Raw genomic sequence first — 16,424 nt, forward strand, 5'->3', positions numbered from 1 at the left:
GGTGCCATGTCTGCACCCGAGATCTGAACCGGCGAACCCCAGGCCACCAAAGCAGAATGTGTGAACTTAACCACTGTGCCACTGGGCCGGCCCCTAAGTCCTCATTCTTCTAATGAAATTATGCTTTTTTTTGAAAAAGGTTTCTTGTGTCTCTGAAGCTCCCAACATAAAGTACTACCGTCTGAGATAACTGCTTCAATGCTGGACTCCTACATCCCAAATGACATTAAGGAATTCCATAACTATGTGCTTTGGTGTAGCGTTGCCCATCCACTGCTAAGATGACCAGTGAGTATTATGACATGGCACTTGTCAGCAGGCTAAACTAAAAATGGGAGCCTAACGATCCCCCAAGTTTCCTTCACTAGTTGGTTGTGACTTGGAAAACTACAGGAAGATTATTTAAACATTATGTCTCAACACTAGTTTTTGTATTTCAAAATATCCTGACAGAGATTGACATGCAGTTCAACCTTATGTGTGCTGAAAGATGGAGAAACATCCCAGTAATTGATACCGAAGCTAGGAAATCCTCCCTCATCCAATGCCCTTCAGCAAGACTTCCAGTTCATAAGGGGATCATCCCACCTTCGTCAGTTTCCATTACCCTCATTGGTTTCAAAAATGCTGACATAAAACAACAGGAGGACGACAGGGAGGAGAGATGCAATAGCTGATGAAAACACAGAGAGGCATGGGTGCTTTTTACCGCCACAGGGTCTACAGAGGGCATTTAGAAAATTTTTAGACATGCAGCTTCCTTTCTAGTTGGGCTAAATCACCTGGGGTTCAAAGATGAAAGCAAAGGGATCGGCAAGAGTTAAGAAACCTCCAAAGTTCTAAGGGAAGTTTAAACCAATCATGTCCATGGTTCTATGAACAAATTTTAAGTAATTCCTAGAAAATCATTCATTATTTTTTATCTTGCCTTACTGGAACATGTTAAAAGGAACTGAGAGTCCAGAAGAAAGTAGGTTATTATGGAAAACCTTCCCCTTGGCCCTTAAAATCACTGGGTTTGAGTTATTCACTTAGAAATTCTACTGTAATCAAGTTTTCTATCAGAAGAGAAGTTTTAGCCACTGAAATTTAAGAGATCTTCTTCATTGGTACCCTGTAGAAAGGGAAAAAAAAGAAAAGAAAAAAAATCTCCTTGCATTTGAAAAGTTATTAGTCTGAAATAAAAGATATTACCTTCCAAAAACAAGAGAAAAGGCTGGCTAGTTCAAGTCAGAAACCCAGGGTGGAGGTTTCCAAGGCCCTTTTATTAGGGGAAAGTCCCATTTATAGCACAAGACTTCACATATGGATCAGACAATCAGAGCAGTTCCTAAAAATTCGGAAAAAATGGGAAAAACAAAACAGATGCAATTTTTATATATATTAAACATAAATAAAAGAATTTATAAAATCGTCACCTTTCTTACAGAATAAATGCAGAGTGTATTATGAATGCACCTCCAGGTTTAAGTTGTCTATGTTTTGTCTTCCAATAATAAATAAAATTTGTTAAGTTTTGGATCCACCAGTGCCACCACAGGACTCTGAGTTGTCACTGGCTTTTGTTCCCTTGTCGCTCCTGTGCGTGGCATTTGGTTGTGCAGGGGTTACTAATTTCACTGGCCCATCAGAGTGTTGGCTTTCTTTTCGGGGTGGCATCCGCTCATTAATTCGGTCCAGACCTCGGGCTTCTTCAAAACTCCGGATCCTGTGCTGAAGCGAAAACCCTCTGATGGCTACAGAAAAACAGGAAAGGGAGGAGCTCAATTAGACAGCAAAGTGAGAAGCTTCACGTTTCTTAGCACACAGCAATCTCCTAGAAAGAAACACAGAAGGGTGGCTACGGAGCATACGTCTGGTGAAGGGAAGAGGCAATATTGGATTTGAATTAGCCTTATCTGAAGCTACTGCTTCTTAAGGCCCAAAGGGCAGCTGAAACTGAAAGTAATTTTCAGAGCAGCTCAACAGAATTAATCACAGTAGAAGTACACCTGACAAAAAACTAGTGTGTTCTTACTTAGCCCACATACATTTGAGAAACAGTTTCTTATGGGCCAGACACGCACTCAATGCGAGAGAAAAAGCCAACACTAGAATAACAGAACAAGTTAAACAGAGTAGTTACTTTAGCACAAACATCACTGACCACAAAAAAAGTAACAAAAGAGCTAATCTTTTTGTTTAGAAGGACAGCTTTTTATCTTGCACAACCAGGAGCTGAACTTAAGTTAAAACCCACCTAAAAAATAGCTTCTAGATACATTCTTTCTGATTGAACTTTTCTATCATCAAGGAAAGGCATTCCCATTTTAAACCACCTTACCTAACAAAACAAATTTATAGCACAAGTTTATTAATTCCAATGGTTTTCACCCTCAGATTCACAGACAATTTGTCACTTAAAATTTGTTTTCATAAAAACAAAGATAATTTAGCTTGATTGCCTTAAGGCAACTTCAGAAATGAATAAAACTAAATTCCTGCCTACCTTTTTGGCCACTCTTGAGGTCCCTTAGGATCCCTGGGTAAAGAGGCTGACCTGTTTGGATTTCTAGCGATCAAATGAATGTCCCTTGTATACGGAAGGGCTACAGGATTAAACCACTTGATCCCTCATGAGCAGCTGCTTAAGCTTCAGCCATTGCATTCAAACTTACAGAGCCCAGGAAGGACGTTAGCCATGGAGAGGGTCATTTAAATTAACACAGGAAACTCTCGGTGAGCATGCTTAGAAATATGTATTCCTTTTCTCATTGTTACAGTTCTGGTGATGCAATAATAAAAGATTTCAAATGCTGACAAAGTTTTTTAAAACTAGCAGACAGACACATGATTACATCCATCACAGGAATATGGCCATACCTTCCCGGGCCTCTACCGCTTCTACTGTGGCTGTAAGAGGCAGGAGCAGTGGCATGCAAAAATGAAGACAGAAACAGAGTGAGTAAACCAACAGCATTGCTGCCAGCACAGACATCCCAGGGTCCCACTTTTTAGCCTATTCTCATCCATAATAAAAGTTGGCTAGTTAGAGAAGTGAGAGGATTATTGCAAAAAACTGAGGGGAATATGAGATGGGGAGAGTTTCTAATATTTTTAACATTCCAGGTGGCATGGGAACCTTTTAGCTAATGGCATCTATAGCTAAGACAATGGGGTCAGTCAGGCTGGCTCTAAGAGTTGTGTTGCTTTCCTCCTTTTAAACAGCCAGCGGCTAATTTATGTCTTGACATTTACTTATCAAAATAACTCACTGAGTCAAAGAATTTAACATTACAACTGTTCTTTAGTCTGAAATGGCTCAGATGGTATTAAATGAGCTGCTGCTGGGTCCTATTCAAAAAGTTATTTAAAACTACTTCTCAATGCTCTTAAGCAGCTTTTGTGGGGTCCAACTGTCCTTTTTAATTCCTTAATAAAAAAGAGTGGACTTTGACTAACAGACAGGCATTTGGAAGGAGAGAAAAATGAGTTATAAGTGGGGGGTTATTTCCTCTCTGGGGATGGAGTACTAAGCTGGCAAGGCATAAAACTATTCAAATCAGGACACACATTCACGTACCACCTGGGACTAGAGACACAGCAGAGGCTGACGTTTCCAACCCACACGGCTTCCACTCACTGCAGGAGAGAGCAGGCCAATTACCAAGAAGGTGCTCTTCTTCGTGACAGAAAAGGAAGCAACTTAAAAATGAGTACCAACAGGTAAACTTCCTTGTATCCTCTTTTAAAGACAGTAAAAGCCCTAACATATGAAAAGGCTACAGCTTGTAGCAAGAAAGATCCTATTAGGAGAAGAACCCTATCAGCTCCTTCAACAGCAATTTTTTAAAAGAAGGCAGGGAAGAATAATGAACAGTAACAGTTTGCTGTTTCTGAGGCTTTACATATTATCAATAATAGAGGAGAAACTGGATGAACTGAAAGTTAACTTCCCAATGTGAAAAATGGAAACTTGGAATCAACTCATCGTGTGCTTACTTTGTCAACCACGTGTAGGCACGTGTTAAAGCAATGTCACACCCTCTCTAATCGCCTCAAACAGAACAAATAAACTTCCGCAAGAAAACAACAGTGCCTTCCAACAGTGCATCACTGATGCAACTATGAGGAAGTGGGAGAACAAAGCATTGCCTGGAATTGTACAGAGTGCTGCTCGAGAGTTTAAAAGCTATGTGGTAAAAGGTGTACTAATATTACATTGTTTTGGGCCTCCCTAGATAGAATTGCTTTTTCCATTGAGTATTAAGATATCAGCCTGCACTGAGGGACATTATAAGAAATAGACATATAAAACTGAGAAATTGGGTTTTTTTCTTTACTGAAATATATTTTTCTTCACTGAAGTATATTTCATATATCATAAAACTCACTTGTTTAAAGTGTACAATTCAATGATTTTAATATATTTAGAGTTGTGCAACCATGCCCACTATCTATGGTTAGAACATTTTCATCTTCCCAAAAAGAAATCCATTTTCCTCCCTTATCCCTTCCCTTTAACCCTAGTGTCAACTACTAATCTACTGTCTGTCTCTATAGATTTGCCTGTTCTGGACATCTCCTATAAATGAAATCACATACTATGTGCTTTTAGTGACCAGCTTCTTTCACTTAGCATAACGTTTTCAGGGTTTATTCATGATGAAGTATGTATCAGTACCTCATTCCTTTTTATGACTGAATAGTATTCCATTGTATGGTCATACCACATTTTGTTTATCCACTCATCAGTTGATGGACATTTGGGTTGTTTCCACTTTTTGGCTATTATGAAGAATGCTGCTATGAACATTCACGTACAACTTTTTGTGTGGATATGTTTTCATTTCTCTGGGGTATATAACCAGGAGTGGGAACTGCTGGGTCATATGGTAATTGTACGTTTAATCATTGAAGGAACTGCCAGACTGGTTTCCAAAGTGCTACAACATTTTACATCCCCACCAGCAGTGTAGGAGGGTCCCAATTTCTCTACATTCTCACCAACACTTATTATCATGTCTTTTTGATCACAGCCATCCTAACGGGTGGAGAGTGGTACCTCACTGTGGTTTTGATTTGTACTTCCTTAATGTTTAATGATGTCAAACATCTTTTCACATGCTTATGGGTCATTTGTGTGTCTTCGGAAAAATGTCTATTTAAATGTTTTACCCATTTTTTAATTGTTATCTTTTTATTATTCAGACAGAGAGTTCTTTATATTTTCTAGATACCATCTCTTATCAGATATATGATTTGTAAGTATTTTCACCCATTCTTTGGGTTCCACTTTCTTGATGGTCCCATTTGCAGCACAGAAATTTTTAATTCTCATGTAGTTCAATTTATAACTGATCTGTTTTTTATATTATGGTCTTTGTGACTCTTGTTCAGTTCTTGGCTTTCCTCTTTATTTTGGCTACTAGGAAGCTTGGAGTCTAATTTGTGGCTGACTATTGGCATTTTTTTTTGTTTTCTTTTGTGCTCCAATTTCCAAGCATATTTATTTGACTTCACTGTACTGAATGTATACTGTAACTTACTCAAATACCTCTTGGAACAAGATCGGGCATAAATGAATGTATGCTATAAAACCATACGAGGTATTGTTGGTTGAAAGTTCTCCAAATAAAGTTATATGAACAATAAAAGGTCTTTTGTGGCTAATGCTCCAGTTTGCCAATGAACCTGTAGAACTGAGACTCTGATAGGAAAATGACAAACTCAGTTTATATCAATCAATAAGAGAATAAGAAGCTCTAAAAAGTTGGCTCCAACTTTAGATTTGTTCTTCTTAAGCATTTCTAAAGATTTCTATCAATTTTGGAAGTATCAATAAACAATCCTATATTGATTAAAAACACTCATATTCAAATTAGGAATGAGGAGAAACTGGATATATTTGAAACTGAGAACAAAAGGTAGACCAAGGATTATAAACAAACAAATCTTCAAACAACACATCCATAAAATTCTCTTTGTTACTCATCCTAGATTTGCAGGTTTTCAAAGTCTAGAAAAAAACTGGTTCGGAGTAAAAGAACAACTTTGTGGATCAGTAAATTTTGAAAACTTTTCAAGTAAGATGCTTTAGGACATCCCCTTTCTTCTTTACCCATGGTGCTTCCTAGTAACTCAGAATCGCCTTGTCAGAGCTGCTCTCAGAACACCTCGCAAAACTCATTACCAAGCAAAGGAATGGTGGAAGGTATTTTGCTTACAAGAAACTGCACATTTATTTGAGAGGAAAAACTCAGTCTGAAATAGTTTATTGATCCTTTCTAGGAAACTACAGAAGTTAATTATATACTTCCAAGGAGAAAATGTTCATTCTTCTTTCCAAATAGCTAAACTCTAAGATTCCAGGATTCAATTTGAAAGAGAAGGAGGAATTCAATCCTATAAAAAGAAAGAGAAAGAAAGGGGCTCCTTCCTATCAGTCAACAGCACTGGGGTTCCCATAAAAAGCAGAGGGCTCCCATAAGTGGGGAGATGACAAGGAACAAGAAAAACTTAAGTAGAAACAAATCAATAAAACAAGGGAGCAAAAAGCAGCGGAACTAGTTCAAGTTGTTAGTGCTTCCACTCCAGTTTCCATGCCTGGAATTAGTCGTCCAACGATGTGATGTCGTGTCTCTTCCCCTTGTTGACCAGATCTACGTTTATTCTAACAAACATCAGTGTTTTCATTAGAGGGTTCCATAAAACCCTCTCCCTAGAAGTCAGCACCCATATAATTTTTAGAACTGACACTGGTTGTAGAGGTGACTGTGACACTGGAGTGGGATATGGCTTGCAGGCAGAGAGGCAAATTCTCCCTCTGATTGAGAAACTCTAACCAAAAAAAAACTAAGGTATAACACATAACAAGTGAGGCATATCACGTGCACAAATCTGAACTGTACAGCTCAAGAGATTTTTATATACGTCTACACTTGTGTAACAACCACTCAGATAGTGATACAGAATGTTCCCACCACTGCAGAAGTCCCCTATGCCCCCTGGGTCAATATTCTCCCACTAGAGAAAGTGCCATTCTGACTTCTATTACCATTGATTAGTCTGCCTGTTCTTGAACATCATATAAATCAGACAGTCTGTGCTCTTTTGAGTCTAGCTTTTTTAGTTTACCATAATGTCTGTGAGATTCAACCATGTTTTTGCACGTATTCATAAAGTTATTTTTTTTATTGCTGAGTAGTATTCCATTGTACAAATATAAAAATTTATTTATCTATTCTAATATTGATGGACATTTGGGTTGTTTCCCATTCGGGGCTATTATGAATTAAAGCTAAGGTGAACATTCTTATGCACATCCTTTGCTGGACATATGCACTAATTTCTCTTTGATACATACCAGGTGTGGAATTGCTGGGCTATATGGTAGACATAAATTTTGCTTTACTGCCCCAAAGTTTTTCAAAGTGGCTGAATCAATTTACAAGCCCACTGGCAATGTGTGTAGTTCTAGTTCTCTACAAACTCACCAACACTTGGTACTGTCAGACTTTTTAATTTTAGCCATTCTGGTGAGTATGTAGTGGTATCTCACTGTGGTTTTAATATCCATTTCCCAGAAGAATAACTATATTAAGCATCTTTTCAGATGCTTATTGGCCATTTTGATACCCTCTTTTGTGAAGTGCCTGTGAAAATCTTTTGTCCATTTTAAAAAAATTGGTTGTTTATGTTTTTCTTACTGAACTGTAGTTCTTTTTATATTCTGAATACAAGTCCACTGTCAGACATAAGCATTGCAAAAATCTTCTCTCAGTTTATGGTCTGCCTTTTCCCTCTCTTAATTATGTATTTTTGTGAATAGAAATTCTTAATTTAATGAAATTTACTTTAAGGTTAGTAATTTTTGTGTCTTATTTAAGGACCCTTTATCTACACTAATGCCTATTCTGCATACTTTCTTCTGGGAGTTTTACTGTTTTACCTTTTACATTTAAGTTACAATGCATTCTGAATTAATTTTTGTGTAAGGAGAGAAGGGTCAAGATTCATTTTTCCCCCAAGATGAATATCCAATTAAAGGCTCAATTTTTAATATTACATTGACTGCTAGGCAATGGGAGCACAGCTCCTGCGAGAGGAGCACTTCTCATACTCACCTGTCTCAATAGTCTGCTTTCCTCCCGAGAGGACACCCAGAGGGAGTGTGCCTGTAGGGGTCAGGCCCTTGAGGGTCAGCACACTCTCACTCTCTTCCCTGCAAAGGAAGATCAAAGCCCTGGGTTACTGCCAGGGTTTCTACCACTCAGCAATGCAAAGACATTTGAAGGCAGTTAAGACAAGATGCATAGAGATGGAGGACAGGTTCTCCTCACCACCCCTTCCCTGACCCAAAGGAAGGGACGTTTTCTGTAAATATTCCAATTTTAAACAATTGGTCAGGCCTTGCTTTTCAATTAGAGGCACTTAATAGCCAGGTGCTATCCTAATATTTACCTGACCCAAAGGAAGGGACGTTTTCTGTAAATATTCCAATTTTAAACAATCGGTCAGGCCTTGCTTTTCAATTAGAGGCACTTAATAGCCAGGTGCTATCCTAATATTTACCATATTTTATCCCATCTAATCCTCCTAATAACTGTGTAAGGCAGGTCCTGTTATTATCACTCTTTTACAGACAAGGAAAACGAGGCACAAGATCACATGGCTAAGAAGAGGTACAGCAAGGATGTAAACATGGGTAGTCTGGTTCCAGAAGCCACACTACACCACTGCGTTCACTGCATCTAAGCTCATACCAAACAAATGCTGGCTACGACATTTCTAGTCACTGTAACATGTAGGTCTGAGTCAATCTGCATGCAACCCGAACACCTACAATTCTAACACTAACTTCCAACTCTAAAAGACTGTTCTGAAATCAACTGCTAATTTGCTCTCAAAATGCTTTTATCCCACACTGTAATGACAGACTTATCCTTACCGAAGAACTGAAAAGACCCGTGCCATCTTCCCAATGGCTCTGATTTTATTCTTGATGATCTCCTTTCGAACTGTAGTGCCTCCTTAGAGAATACAAAGAACAAGTGAGTTAAAGGAATGTGTTAACAGGTTAGTTTGAAAAAATGCAAGTATAAAGTATCTTTCTAAATTTAAGAGTAGTTTGAAAAAAGGAAGTCAAGGCCTAAGTTTGCTTAAACAAAAATCCCAGGAAGTTCTAAGAAACAAGAGAAAAAACAACCCAGAAGAGAAAGAAAAAGATGACGTAAAAAAATGGAGGGGCCACAAAAAAGACAGACGGAGCAAATCTATTAGAGGTGGGAACTTAACTGGGGTTCTGAAATGTGGAACACTGTGAAGGACGAAATAAACACATATAAACAAAGACTGTCGCTACAGCAAAGATCTTTTGTGAGAATGCTGTGGGCCACCTTAGGATGCAGGGTTTGACCTGCCAAATGGCAAGTGATGATTCGAGCAGTTGTCTTCTGCAATGTAAACACAACTCACAGCTGGCTCACCTGAACTTAGTGAGGGCAGCTTCCATCCTATAATCCTCACTTACTCACAAACTGGTGAGTTATTTCCTATCACAGCAACTGTGCAGTACAAATTATGATGATGGATAAAGTATTTTATAAAGCAACACCAAAAAAGTTAACGCAGACTTTATGGCCTTTTCTCATCTAAGATTCAGGAAATAGCTCACACATGAGAAGCCAAGGTCCAGGCATGCACCAGATGAACACATTCAAAAGTCAGAAAAAGAAATATGGCCTCTCCTTCCTCACCCTTCCAGCTCTCAATATCCTGCAGGATCATATACGAGGTCCAGAGAAAACGTATACATTAAAATAGAAAGGGAGGGTGGAGGGCCTGTCTGAAATTATTCAGCTACAACTAAACAAGTCTAATTAATAGATTGTATGGGACAAACAGTGAGTATTAAGCTCTTAGCACATTTTAGTGGTATACCTTTCTGATAGCTTGAAATGTAGTGATCTTCAGGGAGAAGAGACACCAAGAAACAAGGAGATGAAGACAGAAATAGGAGAAGAGGAATTTAAGTTTACATGGAAGAGAGAAAAAAAAAATCAAAGTGAAATGCAATGAGAGAAGCAGGCTATTATATTTATCAGCTCAGAAGAGACGTCCTTTGTATCATGATAGAACGTTAAATTACAGATTTCTTGTCAGTTTTTCCATTTCTTAAAAGTTTATAGTTTTACATTAACTCACATCTATTATTATCTAACATGTTCTATCCTCATAGATCATGACAATAAAATTAGACAAAAAAAATGTTATTTGTTGAACAAATGATGCTGAAAACAAGGAATAAAAACAAAGGACAGAACCAAGAGCTTGCAAATCTCTTAGTAAGTGCATTATGTTTTTGTTTAATGGATTCAATATCTTCCCCTGTCTTTCTGGGGATATTATAGTTTTTCCTTTTTTAAGTTTGTATTTTCTTCAGAATCTCAAGTTCATTCAAGGTGCTTTTTGCTGTTTTTTGTTGTTGTCTCTCTTGGAAACTTTCCTGAGGCGTCTGGTAGTGCTTGGTGTCTGCTCATGATTAAGACGGAGGGACCAAAAAGCTTTCAGAGTTGGCGGGTGACTGCTGACTTGGAGCTTCAGGCAGAGTGATCAGGGTGGGCTCTTGTTAGGGAAGTCTCTGTTTCAGTATCAAGCATGCATAGGCCACTTAATTCATCTGTTTTTGGCAAGGTATTGATGCCCTCAATTGTATCCCTGGTCCAGAAAATCTTTGGTTTACAATTTATTTAGAGATTAGCCTCCAGAACTGAAGAAGAGGTAGTTGCCTAGTGGCAACTGGGCCTTTACCTGCCTTTCCAACAGCTCTCACCTAGTCTACTCATTTTAGTTCAGTGCCCCTCTCTCTCCTCCCTCAACCCACAGTCCCCACCTCTAGCAACAGGTACTACCAATCTCTGCTTTTTGAGGATTCCATGCTGCAACTCAGCATTCTCCATTACTAAGTCAGGCTTTAGCTTTCTTGAATCGGCTAAGTCAGTAAACTAATTCATTCGTCTTCCAGCTTTCAAAAATCTATGCCTTTTTTAACCTTTCTTGTTGTGAAGTATGACAACATAGAGAAAAATACACAAAACAAATGTATAACTCAATGATTTATTAAAAAGCAAATGGCCACATAAGCACCACTCGGGTCAGTAAATAGCACCTTCCCAGCACCTCCAATGTCCCCCTTGGGCCCCTCCTAACAATAAGTCTCTCTCTTCCCAAAGCATCATTCTCTTGACTTTTATTGAAATCACTTTCTTGCTGTTCTCTATAGTTTTACCATGTAAGTGTGTATCCACTAGCACCATAGTTTTCATTGTACTTAAACTTTATGTAATTGGAACAAATATATATTCTTGTGTCTGGCTTCCTTTGCTCAACATTATGTTTGTAAGAGTCATCCATGTTTTCCCTGTTATTACTGTATACAATACAATAAAAAGTATATAACAATACAATAAAAAGTGTACAATAATTGTACATTGTCATTATTGTATACAGTTCTACTATATGAATACAAAACAATATATCCTTTTTACTGTCAATGGTCATTTGGGCTAATTCAAATGTTTGCCTATTTTGAATTAGGCTCCTATGAATATTCCTGTGCACTTCTCTTTGCTGCACATATTTCTGTTAAGTATATTCCTAGCATTAGAATGCTCAGTTACAGAGTAGATATATGTTCAACTTTGGATAACAGTTTGGCATTATCTACTACAGTGAACGTACCAATTTATACTTCAGTATATGAGCATTCCTGTTGCTACACATCCTGGCCGACACTTGGTGTTATTCATCTTTAATTTTAGCCAATCTAGTGGCTGTGTAGAATCATGTATTGTGGTTTTAATTTGCATTTTCATGATTACAAATATGGTTGAATATATTTTCATATTTTTATTGGCCATTTGGCTATCCCCTTTTGTTAAGTGCTTGCTCAAGTCTCATTACTGGGGCTGGCCCCGTGGCCGAGTGGTTAAGTTCACGCGCTCAGCTTCAGGCGGCCCAGTGTTTCGTTGGTTCAAACCGTGGGCGCGGACATGGCACTGCTCTTCAAACCACGCTGAGGCAGCGTCCCACATGCCACAACTAGAAGGACCCACAACGAAGAATATACAACTATGTACTGGGGGGCTTTGGGGAGAAAAAGGAAAAAAAATAAAATCTTTAAAAAAAAAAGTTTCATTACTAATCCGTAGTTCTTTATATATTCTGCAGGTGAGCCTTGTTGGTTGTGCTGCAAATATCCTCTCACTCTGTAGCTTGTCTTTTCACACTGTTAACAGAGTCTTCCGATAAACACAAGTTCTTAATTTTAATGTAGTTCAATTTATTAATAGCTTCCTGTATGGTTAGTGCTTTTTGTGTCCTGTTTAAGAAACTTTTCTCTATCCTAAGGTCATGAGATATTCTGTACTATAAATACTAGAAGCTTTATTGTTTTGCCTTTCATGTATTAAGTCCATCTGGAATTTATTTTTGTGTTTGGAATATGATAGGGGTCAGGTTTAATTTTTTTCTCAAATAGATTAGATATTCCCAAACTATTTATTAAAAATACCATCATTTTCCTACTACTCTGCAGGGGCACCTCTGGTATAAATCAAGTGTCCATGTATATGTTCTGGACTATTTCTGGATTCTCTGTTCTGTTTCAATGCTTGTCTGTCCTCACACTAATAATTCCAATTACTTTAGCTTTAAGGTAAGTCTTGATATCCTATAGAACAAGTCCTCTCTCCTTATACTTCTTCAAGAGTTAAGCTATTTCCATATGAATTTTAGAAGCTATCCTTAGCACTTCCATATAAATCTTAGAATCAAATTGTCTGTTAATATTTGACTTGTTTTTGAATCCATAGATCAATTTGGGAATAATTTATATCTTTAAATTATTGAGTCTTCCAATAATTCATGAACATAATATTTCTTTCTATTCATTAGGTCTCCTTTAATTTCTCTAATAATGTTTTAGAGTTTGTTGCTTAGAGGTATCATGCATCATTTGTTAGATTTATTGTTAGGGATGATACTATAAATGGTATCTTTTTAAAAATTTCATTTTGTTTGTTGCTGGTAAATACAAATACAAATAGTTTCTGCTAATTGACTTTGTATCCAGAAGCTCTGCTACATGCACTTATTGATTCTAATAATTAATCTACAGAATCTTTTAAATTTCCATTGCACATAATCATATCATCTTTAAATAATGATAGTTTTGTTTCTTCCTTTCCAATCTTTATACTTTGCATTTCTTTTTCCTGCCTTATTGTATTGGATACAACTCCTAATACAATATTGTATAGAGGTTTTGATAGCCAGCATCCTTGTCTCTTCCCAGGCACTAAGGCAGCCTTCAACATTTCACCATATGATGTTTGCTATAGGCTTTTATAGGTATGTTTGTCAGATTAAAGAACTCCTTTCTAAACCTAGTTTAAGAGGTCTATTGTAGACGAAAGATGACTCTTACCTATCTGTTTCTGTATCTACTGAGATAATGATTTTTCTCCTTTTCTTTCTGTCAATGCAGTGAATTATACTGATTTTTTTTTTTAAGATTTTATTTTTCCTTTTTTCTCCCCAAAGCCTCCAGGCATACATTTTTAGTTGTGGGTCCTTCATAGTTGTGGCATGTGGGATACTGCCTCAGCATGGCCTGATGAGTGGTGCCATGTCCTCACCCAGGATCCGAATGGGCGAAACCCTAGGCCGCCGAAGCGGAGCACGTGAACTTAACCACTTGGCCACAGGGCTGGCCCCGCTGATTTTTTTTTTTTAAAGAAAAGATTGGCACCTGAGCTAACATCTGTTGCCAATCTTCTTTTTCTTTTCTTCTTCTCCCCAAAGCCACCCAGTATATAGTTGTATATTCTGGTTGTAGGTCCTTCTGGTTCTGCTTTGTGGGACACAGCCTCAACACGGCTTGATGAATGGTGCTAGGTTTGCACCCAGGATCTGAACCAGTGAAACCCTGGGCTGCCGAGGCAGAGCACATAAACTTAACCACTCAGCCACAGGGCCTGATTCTTTTTACAGATTTTTTTTTTTTTTGAGGAAGATTAGCCCTGAGGTAACATCTGCCACCAATCCTCCTCTTTTTACTGAGGAAGACTGGACCTGAGCTAACATCCATGCCCATCTTCCTCTACTTTATGTGTGGGATGCCTGCCACAGCATGGCTTGATAAGCAGTGTGTAGGTCTACACCCGAGATCCCAACCGGTGAACCCCAGGCCGCTGAAGCAGAATGTGTGAACTCAACCGCTGCGCCACTAGGCCAGCCTCCTGGCATTGGTTATTTTTGTCTTAAGTTTTTTACTTGGTAAGTCTTACCAGAGGTTTATCAACTTTATTAGTCTTTTGAAAACAGCACACTTTGTTCTTACTGCTCCTCTACATTGCATTTTGTTTTCTATTTAGTTAATACTGCTCTTAACTTTTTATTTCATTCTGTCTACTTTCTTTAGGTTTAATGTGCGATCCATTCTTTTGTTAATTTCCTGAGATGGATGTTGATTTTCCACCCTTCTTCTTTTCCCATATGTGCATTTAAGGCTATAAAATTTCCTCTAAGCATGGCTTTAGATGCATCCCTCAAATTTTGTTATTGTTTTTTCTCAAGTTTAAATCATTTTGTATTTAAGCACTGGTTTTACAAAATGTGGTATAAAAATAAGCCAAATTTACAACTTAATTTGTTTATGTAAATTGCTTTCAAAATACATTGCAGCTAAGATATGCATAAGATTTTATATGCATTTTGGAAGAAATCATACAGAAACAGCTGCTTTTTCAAAAAACTTGACCAGTTTCACATTTCTTTTGGTCACTCCACCCCAGACATGCAAGGTGAAAGTTATCTGGACCTTGTAATGCCCATTGAACTATTCTGGGTGATGCTTTATCTTCTCTGCTTGTATGGTAACTTGGGAGATAAAGCCAAATGCCTGATTAAAATTTTTAAAAGAGAATTCTCTGTACATGGCATCTCTCATTTAATTCTGACCATTCTTCTGCTTTAAGGTGAAGTATAACTTGCTTCCTCTCCTTTGCTATCAACCAGTGAGCATCGGCTGATGTGGCTATCAGGCACCAGGGCTGCCTGATGCACTGCCTGCCCTCAAGGGTATTTTTTAGGTCATAATAGTTTGTAACATTGTGAAATTTCAGTTGTACATTATTATTTGTCAATCACCATATAAATGTCCCCCTTCACCCCTTGTGCCCACTCCACAACCCCCTTCCCCTCTGGTAACCACTAAACCGCTCTCTTTGTCCATGCATTAGTTTATCTTCTATATACGAGTGAAATCATGTGGTGTTTGTCTTTCTCTGTCTGGCTTATTTTGCTTCACATAATACCCTCAAAGTCCATCCATGTTGTTGCAAATGGGACGATTTCGTCTTTTTTTACAGCTGAGTAGTATTACATTGTATATATATATATATATATGACATCTTCTTTATCCAACCATCAGTTGATGGGCACTTGGGTTGCTTCCACATCTTGGCTATTGTGAATAATGCTGCAGTGAACATAAGGATGCCTAAGTCTCTCTGAATTGTTGATTTCAAGTTCTTTGGATAAATACCCAGTAGTTGGATAGCTGGGTCATATGGTATTTCTACTTTCAATTTTTTGAGGAATCTCCATACTGTTTTCCATAGTGGCTGCACCAGTTTGCATTTCCACCAGTAGTGGATGAGGGTTCTCTTTTCTTCACATCCTCTCCAACATTCGTTATTTTTAGTCTTAGTGATCATAGCCATTCTAATGGGTGTAAGGTTATATCTTAGTGTAGTTTTGATTTGCATTTCCCTGATGATTAGTGGATTAGTGATCTTGAACATCTTTTCATGTGCTTATTGCCCATCTGTATATCTTCCTTGGAAAAATGTTCATATCCTCTGCCCATTTTTTGATTGGGTTGTTTGTTTTCTTGTTCTTCAGTTGTGTGAGTTCTTTATATATTTTGGAGATTATCCCTTGTGGGATATATAATTTACAAATATTTTCTCCCAGTTAATAGGTTGTCTTTTCGTTTGTTCCTGGTGTCCTTTGCCTTGCAGAAGCTCTTTAAGTCTGATGAAGTCCCACTTGTTTATTTTTTCTTTTGTTTCCCTTGTCTGAGTAGACATAGTATTCAAAAAGATCCTTTTAAGACCGATGTCAAAGAGTGTACTGCCTATATTTTCTTCTAGGAGTTTTATGGTTTCAGGTCTTACTTTCAAGTCTTTAATCCATTTTGAGTTAATTTTTGTGTATGACAAAAGATAACGGTCTACTTTCATTCTTTTGCAGGTGGCTGTCCAGTTGCCCCAACACCATTTATTGAAGAGACTTTCCTTTCTCCATTGTATGTTCTTAGCTTCTTTGTCAAAGATTAGCTGTCCATAGATGTGTGGTTTTGTTTCTGGCTTTCAATT

General features: G+C 37.8%; 1 protein-coding gene across 6 annotated transcripts in view; it reads right to left on the reverse strand.

Moving 5' to 3' along the window:
- Positions 1–1,224: 1,224 nt before the first annotated feature.
- PPP3CC (protein phosphatase 3 catalytic subunit gamma) overlaps positions 1,225–16,424 on the reverse strand; it is a 97,738-nt gene continuing 82,538 nt past the window's right edge. For 2 of the 6 annotated variants that reach the window (XM_046657004.1, XM_046657000.1), the window contains 4 exons: positions 8,930–9,011; positions 8,106–8,203; positions 2,863–2,892; positions 1,225–1,736 (listed from right to left, as the gene is read on the reverse strand). In XM_046657004.1, coding sequence (XP_046512960.1) covers positions 1,510–1,736; positions 2,863–2,892; positions 8,106–8,203; positions 8,930–9,011 — 437 coding nt within the window. In that variant the 3' untranslated portion in view covers positions 1,225–1,509. Of the gene's footprint in view, positions 1,737–2,862; positions 2,893–5,177; positions 6,385–8,105; positions 8,204–8,929; positions 9,012–9,921; positions 9,949–16,424 lie in introns of those variants that run through there. The other 4 variants (XM_046656999.1, XM_046657002.1, XM_046657005.1 and 1 more) reach the window with 4 other exon arrangements.

This window comes from Equus quagga, chromosome 3, assembly GCF_021613505.1.
Source record: "Equus quagga isolate Etosha38 chromosome 3, UCLA_HA_Equagga_1.0, whole genome shotgun sequence".
Classification (NCBI taxonomy): Eukaryota; Metazoa; Chordata; class Mammalia; order Perissodactyla; family Equidae; genus Equus; species Equus quagga.